This window comes from Microtus ochrogaster, linkage group LG1 (genome assembly GCF_000317375.1).
Source record: "Microtus ochrogaster isolate Prairie Vole_2 linkage group LG1, MicOch1.0, whole genome shotgun sequence".
NCBI lineage: Eukaryota > Metazoa > Chordata > Mammalia > Rodentia > Cricetidae > Microtus > Microtus ochrogaster.
Genome location: NC_022027.1, coordinates 52,042,253 through 52,051,358, shown reverse-complemented (window position 1 = coordinate 52,051,358; position 9,106 = coordinate 52,042,253). Strand labels below are relative to the sequence as shown.

The 9,106-nt window shown below is 42.5% G+C and overlaps 1 protein-coding gene across 1 annotated transcript in view; it reads left to right on the top strand.

Moving 5' to 3' along the window:
* Nucleotides 1–9,106, top strand: part of Wdfy3 (WD repeat and FYVE domain containing 3) — a 216,963-nt gene that overhangs the window by 135,488 nt on the left and 72,369 nt on the right. The window contains exons 24-29 of the mRNA XM_026785032.1: nucleotides 138–249; nucleotides 3,255–3,445; nucleotides 4,632–4,784; nucleotides 6,229–6,302; nucleotides 6,385–6,546; nucleotides 7,953–8,047. Of these exons, the coding sequence (XP_026640833.1) occupies nucleotides 138–249; nucleotides 3,255–3,445; nucleotides 4,632–4,784; nucleotides 6,229–6,302; nucleotides 6,385–6,546; nucleotides 7,953–8,047 (787 nt within the window). The remainder of the gene's footprint in view (nucleotides 1–137; nucleotides 250–3,254; nucleotides 3,446–4,631; nucleotides 4,785–6,228; nucleotides 6,303–6,384; nucleotides 6,547–7,952; nucleotides 8,048–9,106) is intronic.

Here is a 9,106-nt window from a genome sequence, read left to right as displayed (position 1 = left end):
TGGTAGAAGGAGACAGAAAGGGTTTACCCATCACAGGAGTGGTAGAAGGAGACAGAAAGGGTTTACCCATCACAGGAGTGGTAGCACCGTACCAGACCATTCTTCTCTGACTGTTCTTTTCCTTTCCTCTTCTCCAGTTGGGCATTTCCTCCCATGAGAATGCCACCCCAGTGAAGCTGGTTCACAATGCCGCAGGCCATCTCAATGGGCCAGCACGCACAATTGGGGCCGCTCTCATTGGTTACTTGGGTGAGTAAGTTGTCTTTCTTGTTTCAAATTCTTTGCTTTCATATTCATATAAAGGGAGACAAGGAATTTTTTAAGTTTATATTTTGAAGCACTTGACATTACACTTTAACATTACAGATCATGTTCCTGCCGTGTTATGAATTTGTCCCAAATTCTAATCTTATTTAAAAATTATGAGCACTCATGAAATCTCCTGAGCTTCTGTACAAACTGCATATGGCATGTTGAAACAGTTGTGAAAAAAGCATTGGTTACTTTGTGGTTTCATTCTATGCTGGTTTTGCTCATACGTCTTTCTGTTCCTTAGAAATGATCTGAAAGAACTGGGGTTGTCGCTCCATTGTAGAGCCCGTCTGTAGCAGGCACGAAGCCATTGGTCTATTCCCCAGTAACTCCAGACAACAGCAGAAAGAGTGAAGTAGGGGAGCTTCTGGGTGTAGACACGGTCCGCCTGTCACAGGCATCATCAGAGTTGCCTTTTGGGTGTAGACACAGTCCGCCTGTCACAGGCATCAGAGTTGCCTCGTCTAGAGCTCCACACTCTGTCTTGGAGTTGGAGTTTATGGTTAGGCAGGATCAAGGCACCCCAATCAGGCTCCCAGGCTTCAGGAGAACTGATTAAAGTTGTGCTCCCGTGATGCTGGTTCCTTTTTAGAGTAACAAGCAGTTTTGCTGGGCCAACTCCTATGTTTAATTCATCCTTGCAATTTTCAGCACCCTACGCTGGCCATATCCTGACCCTGCTTTTCTTTTGTAGTAATATTGTATTAGTAAAGGTCTTCTGTTTGATGGAGCAACGCTTTGGGACTTAGGACTTTCCATTCTTTGCAGAACCCCAGCACAGTGTGGTATGGTGGGAAGTGATGAGCAAAGCATTGGCAGACCAGGTTCCAATTCCTGCCCTCCCACTGAGTGACTCAGGCCAAGCATCTAAGCTGCTTAGACTTCAGTTTCCTTCCCTGTGAATAACACTTACCCTGATAGCCTTAGAAAATAGTTCTCAAAATCCATGGTTCTCATGGATTAAAATGTTATAAATGCTGGAAAGCCTATAAACATTAAATTCATATTAACATGTGGATATATTTATATTGGGTTTTTCCTTTTTTATTTAGTTAAACTATAGTCACATCACTTCTCTCCTCCCTCCCATCCCTCATGTCTAAGGGCCCCGCCTCCTGGCTTCCCGGATTCACAGCCTGTTCTCTTCAGACCATCGTCTTTACACATTAAGAGAACTGAACAACTTATGAGTACAGCCTGCTAGTCTGCTCAGTTGCTTGCATGCCTGTGTTTAAGGCTGTCCACTTGGTCTGGGGTAACCCAATCAGAGAGCTCATCTCCAGTGAAGATTGAGTCTCTTTCTCTAGCAGTTGTCAACTGCCTGTCACTCTTCATCACGTTGTGGGTCCCAATGAGATATCGACATTAGGATATCAACCGTTGCTGGAACTGTTCAGGTCTTTAGGGAGACATATTGAGATTTCATGAACACAGCTTCTCTGTCACTTCTAAGAGTCACAGTTTCATAGCAGACTTCCTGGTCTTACATTTTCCCCAGCCTCTCCTCCATTCTGTTCCCTGAGAGATGGAGCAGTTGGGGCTGGGTACTATATGATCAGCTTATTTGCATTTTGATCTGTTGTGACTTTCTATACTGATCTCTTGCTTCTGCAAATAGAGATTGATGGGAGTGAGAGCTGTGCTTATCTGCACACATAAAGGTAAGTGTGGAGACTGTAGCCAGGTTATAGTAGGTTAGGAAAGTCACCCTAGAAGATCCTCAGGTCCATGACCTTACCAGCTGTGTGTCATGGCTGGGCAGCACTTATAAGGATAGCTTGCCCCCTGGTCATTGTGACGGACATAGGTGCCACACCTGGCTAGGACTCTTGATCCTTTCCTCCCTCAGCACCTTGCACTGCACCTTCTAGTACTATGGAAAATAGTCCTCAAGGAGGAGGTTTGGGGTCAGTTCCAGCTCAAATCCTCAAAGTATGTGTAATGTCTTTGGCATTTGGGGGGCATCCAGGAGCTATGGCAACAGGGAGACATCCAGGAGCTATGGCAACAGGGAGACATCCAGGGCTTTGGCAATAGGCTCTATTGTTTTGGGACTCTCTTGGACAGACTCCCCTGACTAACCACTTGAAAGATTTCCCATGCCTGGTACTAATTGAAGGTTTGTTAAATAGTTTGTGGGGGGAGTATTAGAAGTCTGTATGATGTAATTTCATTTGAAATGTGTGTGTACATGCACATACACTTATACGTACAAATGCAATTTTAGCTAATTATAAAATAATGATTCCTCATACGTTTTATATTGTGACTGATCTCAAAACTCTGGACTCAAGTGATCTTCATCCATCCTTCTTAGTAACGGGCTACACGTCACAGCTACTTTTATTTTTAAAGATTTTTTTTTAATTTTTAAGTATGTGTATATATAGAAGCTGAGGTGCACGTATGGGCAGGCACCCTCAGAGGCCAAACATGCTGATCCTGAAGCTGGTGTTATGGGAGGTTGTGAGCCACCTAACATGAGTGCTAAGAGTTGAACTCAGGCTCTCTAGGACCACACGCTGTACTCTAACCACTGAGCCGTCTCCAGCCTCTGATTGGGCATCTTACTCACTTAGTCCTAAGGAGCAGGCAGGTAGTGCTCACCGCGCAGCCTCCCTGCCCTGCTCTCACTTCCCCACATGGATCCCCAGCAGAAACTAGGAAGCTCTTTCTCACCCCAGATCACGTTCCTGACCTCTGTCTTTCTAGCCTGTCTCTTGCCCAGCACCGTGTACTGGATAGGTGAAGCTGCTCTGAACCCATTCTGTATGCTCGTCTCACGCCTTTCTGGGAGTCCGTAAACTAACACTGCCTTCTCCCAGATTTTTCTTTTCTTTTCTTTTTTTTATGAAATATGTGACTGTTAGCAAACTCGTCAGTGTGACTTCTTGTTTGCATGGGAAATCTATTTAATTATCATTCACTCTCTTTTCAATTAGGAGTAAGAACGTTTGTCCCTAAGCCTGTTGCCACTACACTGCAGTACATTGGAGGAGCTGCTGCCATCCTGGGCCTGGTGGCCATGGCTTCTGATGTGGAAGGGTTGTATGCAGCAGTCAAGGCCCTGGTCTGTGTGGTCAAGAGTAACCCGCTAGCCAGTAAGGAGATGGAGAGAATCAAGGGCTATCAGGTTGGTAACCGTAAGGCTTTACCTTCACTGCACTTTACCCAGATCGCCTCATTCTCATTAGTCCTGTTTTCTAAGCTGGAAACGTACTGAATGAGGACACATCTGTGTGGCTTTGTTTAACTTTGGTTTCTCAGGTCCGCGTCTTTCAGTCTCGCGTGTCCTGCAGACTGCACTGTTTCGGCAGCCTTGATGTGTATGAGGCGCTGGACCCTCGCTGTCCTGCGGAATGGTTCCAGGTCTCTGCGCAAGCCTCCATGCTGCTTTTGCATGTGACCTGGGTGTGACTAGTCCATGTGCTGAACGCTGAGATGTTTATCCGCTCATACTACTATGTGAATTCTGTCCCTACAGTTACTATATAGTGCGGTGGTTAGGGGATAATCAGAGGAAATGTCTGTACAAAGCTTTTAAATGGGATGTTTTTGACCTCAATTTGACCTAATCTGTATGTTCAAACGCCATGGATAGAGAAAGCCAGCCATGTTCAGAGTGCTGTTTGCTTGCTTGGGTGTTCTTTCCCTACCCAGAGGGAGTGAAGTGAAATGGATCAGGTTAGCTGCTCTTTGGAGAGACTGGGGGTTGGTAACCCCTCAAAGCTTTCCCCATTTTCTTTGTGGCTCCCTTCTATTTCACTCCCCTTCATCTCCAGCTCTCATACTCACTAAGTATGGAGAGCCACTGTACAGCAAGCACACACGGGGGTTCCCGACGGTGCAGAGGGGGTTGTAAGATTGGCGTTGTTCTCTGCTGTGTAGTCTGTGGGGCAGGAAAAGGACGCAAGGGAAACAGTTTAAATATTTGAGGGAAAACTGAGTCTCTGCTGTCGAATTTTTGTTGTTGTCACTGGACACGTGTGAAAACCAGCATGAAGGCAGGAATGCTGTCTTCTGGCTTGGTCCACGATCTGCTAGCTCTGTGACTGCTGGCCTGTTGTAAAATAGGACATCCGCGTGGGGAGCGTGTGCCTGAGGAGAGCTGTTGATCTCGTGCAGCAGGAGACAGGGAGGGACTGAGGACTGTTTCTCCGAGTACGTCCCCAGTGGCTCCTTTCACCCAGCGGGACCTCACCTGCCCTAATAGCATTAGGTCATGAAGCCAACAAAGAGTTAACCCGTTGACTAGATCCGTTATATGCGCCACGATCCACTTGATTATCTGCAATAGGCCTGTTTGCTTCTTCTTCCAGTTGTTGGCAATGCTGCTAAAAAAGAAACGCTCCCTTCTCAACAGCCACATCCTGCATCTCACGTTTTCCCTGGTGGGGACCGTTGACAGTGGCCATGAGACATCCATTATTCCCAATTCCACGGCTTTCCAGGACCTGCTTTGTGATTTTGAAGTAAGTATACACACTAACTCGTAATACAAAGTTGATGGATCTATTCAGCTTTTTCTTTTTTCTTCTCCAAGAGAGTTAAGCAGTTTTATCTCAGTTATATGTGTCTGAAATCATGTAATTTTATGATTATATCAGTGCCATTTAGTAAAACATAAGAAATCAAGTAATTATATTTCCTTTTCTCCAAATACTTCCTGTTCTACAAATGTTACAGAGACTAAATGCTTAATACATACCCTGCAACTGCCCATTTCTACTGCAGCAGGCGAAACCAAAGGTTCCCATTACGCTCTTGTGAAAGAAACTTTTCCACGAGAAGTGGAGTCTGGGTGGTTAGCAGCTCCATAGTGAAAGAATGTGCTCCCTAAAACAGCAGTTTTCAAGTTTATGATTTCAAGTTTATGATTCCTCCGATTTCAAGTTTATGATTACCATTTAATATGCAAACATAAATTGAGTTGAATACCAAATTCTGGCTCCGTTTCACAGTACCTTTCTACTCCATGACTTCCTAGAGCATCTTTTATTACTAAGCCACAATAGTCTATAAATAATTCCTCCCCTTTTTATAAACAGCCATTTCACAAATAAAATAATCATAACAGCATGTATTTTCTTTGATATTATTTTATAATCTAAAATAATGTGGTTTATCTTTGAAGGATATTGTACTATGTCCATTTCTTCTTTCCTATCCTTTTGCTGTATTTGCACATTTTTCTAATTTATAATATCCAAAATAGTTCATATTATTTTCACCTTAAATGATCAGTTAATTTTTTAAATGCATTTAAAAAAATCTTTTCATTGCCTAGATGTATCATATTTACAGCTCTTTAAAGATTTTGTTTTTATTTTTTATATAAGTATATCTGTGCCCGTGTACAGTACCCAAGGAGACCAGAATAGGGTTTCCAGTCCCCTTTAGCTGCAGTTACAGGTAGCTGTGCACCATCTAGTTTGGGTGCTGGGAACTGAAGCTGTCTCCTCTCAAGAGCAGCGAGGGCTCCTAATGACTAAGCCTGACAACACATTCCTTATTTGTAAATCTATATTCCGCTTGTACCTGAATTATAACCTAGGTCTGCTGGCAATGAATTCTCCCATCTGAAGAAGGCTTTTTCTATTCTCTTTTTATTTAAAGATGCTTTTGCGTGAATGCACTTCTACTTGGCCATTTTCACTTTTCCAAACTTTAAAAATGTTATCGATCATATTTATCTTTATGAATGACATATAGAATATATATAATAGATTTAAAAGCATGCTAATTGCATTTCTGTCTTCTTGGGTCTGTTTATAGTGATTGATTTTTCTCCCCATTTTCTGCTCTGTATAGTTAATTATATGACTAAAGTATGTTCCATTAATGTGTTTGATTTTGTTCTGCTGACAATGGGGCATTTTCAGGCTTAAATATTCTGTTGTTCATGCTTTGTTGTAGGTCTGGCTCCATGCACCATATGAACTTCATCTTTCTTTATTTGAACACTTCATTGAACTGCTGACCGAGTCCAGGTATTAGTTAATGCTCGTGTGGTTGACTGTCCACTTGTGAAAGAGATGGTCTTGCAATGTGTGAACTGTCTTTCTCTTACAGTGAGGCTTCCAAGAATGCCAAGTTAATGAGGGAATTTCAGCTAATCCCCAAGCTGCTCCTGACTCTTCGAGACATGTCCTTGTCCCAGCCGACCATTGCTGCTATTAGTAATGTCCTGAGCTTCCTGCTGCAGGGCTTCCCCAGCAGCAACGACCTGCTCAGGTGGGTTTGTCTCTCTAGAGGCTGAACTCGCCAGTGAGGTAGAGATGAGTTGAGCTGGACGGAATTGGTCCCTAGGGTCCCTATGCTCATGTAACAAATGTAATGTCAATATCATGCAAGTAAGGTGTGGGAAGGGGTATGGAAATCAGCCAAAAACATCGGCAGACCTAGATATGAGAGTTTTCATTATAGGGCTTGTCAGCCCCCACCCTCACTCCTCAAGGCCTGTTCATTCTCGGGTGTGTGTTACACACATGCATATAGACTTCTGCTTTGCACCTTGCCTTGCCCTCTGTCACTCAGAAACAGATGGAGCTTTATTGTTGGGACATAAATATTTTATATGATTTGAGTATTAATTTATTTAGAGTAACTGAAGAGATGGCTCAGGGTGTAAGATCACTTGCTATGTAGCTGTGATGAGCTGAGTAGCACCTACATAGCAAGCCAGGTCTGCCTGTAACCCCGTACAGATGGAGCAGAGACAGAAGGGTCACTGGGGCTGGCTGCTCGCCCAGCTGTCACATAGGAGCACCAGGCTCAGGAAGAGACCCAGTCTCCAAAGAACAAAGTAGAGAAGGACGAGGTAGGAAAGCCAATTCATTCTCTGTCCTGCACGGATGCACAGGCACTCACCCTACACACACGCTCACCCCACAGTCACACACAAACACACACTTGCACGCGTATGCTGTAGGGAATAGCTTTTTTTTAACATGAGGGAAATTCAGAGTCTTTCCTTTTATTTATGGAGTTTGCAGAAAGTTGTTTGATGCTTTTAACTTTGATATTCAAAGCTGAGGCTTTGCCACTGTTTTGGAGAATTTCAATTATCTTAATTACTATTATTTATTTAGAATTTATTCTGCCATATAATCACTTAGATGAAATTATCACCAAACCTCATCAACGTTTTAACTTTTTAAGTTTTTCACTTCCTTTGTAAATGAACAAGGGCCCAGAGAACTCTAACTGCTTGTCTCTGGTCACATTGTTAAAAGTCAGTCAGTGCCTCTGTGTGTGTGTGCACGTAAATATATTCATATCCACACACACACACCATATATGTATAACCTAGCCTGCATTCTGAACCCAAGCTCTCCATCCCCGGCTCAGTGGACTCACACAGATCAGCCAGAGCATTCTAACCTGACCAGCCGTGCTCACCAGCTTGTTAAGTCACATGGCTCAGTGCGTTAAGGAGCCCAGACTTCTGAAAACCTAGAGACATCTCTGTGTTGATGGCACTAGGTGTGGTCTAAGAGAAAGCAAACCGAATACTGTCACCTAAAGAGCCATAGAAGTCGAAGCAGAAATGTGTGTGTTTTTGTTTTCTCATTTCTTTGTATCTCTTGATCTAGGGAAAAGAAACATTAGCTCTTTTTTGCTTTCTGCTTTATTTAAAGGTTTGGCCAGTTCATCTCCTCTACGTTGCCAACCTTTGCAGTTTGTGAGAAATTCGTGGTTATGGAAATTAATAATGAAGAGAAACCTGATGTGGGTGAGTTAACCAAAGAAAATGGGCAGCTAATCACTCTGCCCTCATATGATACAAATGAGACTGATTGTATGTGAAAATATTATGTGGCATTCCTCTTTATGTTACATTTTTTTGTCTTTTATGGGTATGTCTGTCATATGTTAAATCTATGTAATATGCAGAAATGTAGTGTGGTCACAACATATAAAATCTTTCCTGATTTTAGAGTCATGGCAGTCCTTTTCTGGTATAACTGAAATTATTTCATTTCTAAAATTATGTCCATATTACTAGTATTATTTCTCTGTAGTTTTTTTTTCTGTAGTCTTCAGTAGTCAATGAGAGAAATCTTTTTACCTGCTGATACTGAGAGAGAACTTTCCTTGTTCATCATTATTGATGTTATTTTCCTGTTATATAATCAGAAAATCTGTCCCATGGAATCTTATAGCTACAGACATACACAGAAGAAGTATAGCAAAAGTAGTGTAACCTCAACTTGCAGAGGACAAAATAAGAGACTGGAATGCTAAAACCGGTCTACTAATGCAGACTTGGACTAGAGCATACAGCTCCTGCTTAATTCGCTCCTGCCAGTTCATTTGAAACCACCTTGATCTTAGAAAAAAATAGCAGAAGTATGATGAAATGGATAGACAGTATTGGTTGAATACTTATTGTGTGTTCTATCTAACTAAACAACAACCCTGTGCTGTGGTTACTGCCACCTCTGTTTTAGGGAAAAGAATCTGCCACTCACACAACATAATTGAAAGATCTAAGATCGTGACTATATTTGAATCAAGGTAGCCCAAACCAACATAAGGTTTTGGGTTTTTATTGAATAGATTTTTTTATACAGTATATTCCGCTTTTTGTTTTCCTAACCCCAACTCTTCCCAGATCCTCTACACACACACACACACACACACACACACACACACACACACATACACACACACACACACACACACACACACACACTGAGAGAGAGAGAGAAGTATTCTTTAGTACTTCTCCATTCTTTCCACAAGCCCTTAGGAAATTTGCAAATTCTCTCTTTAAACTCTAAGCAACACC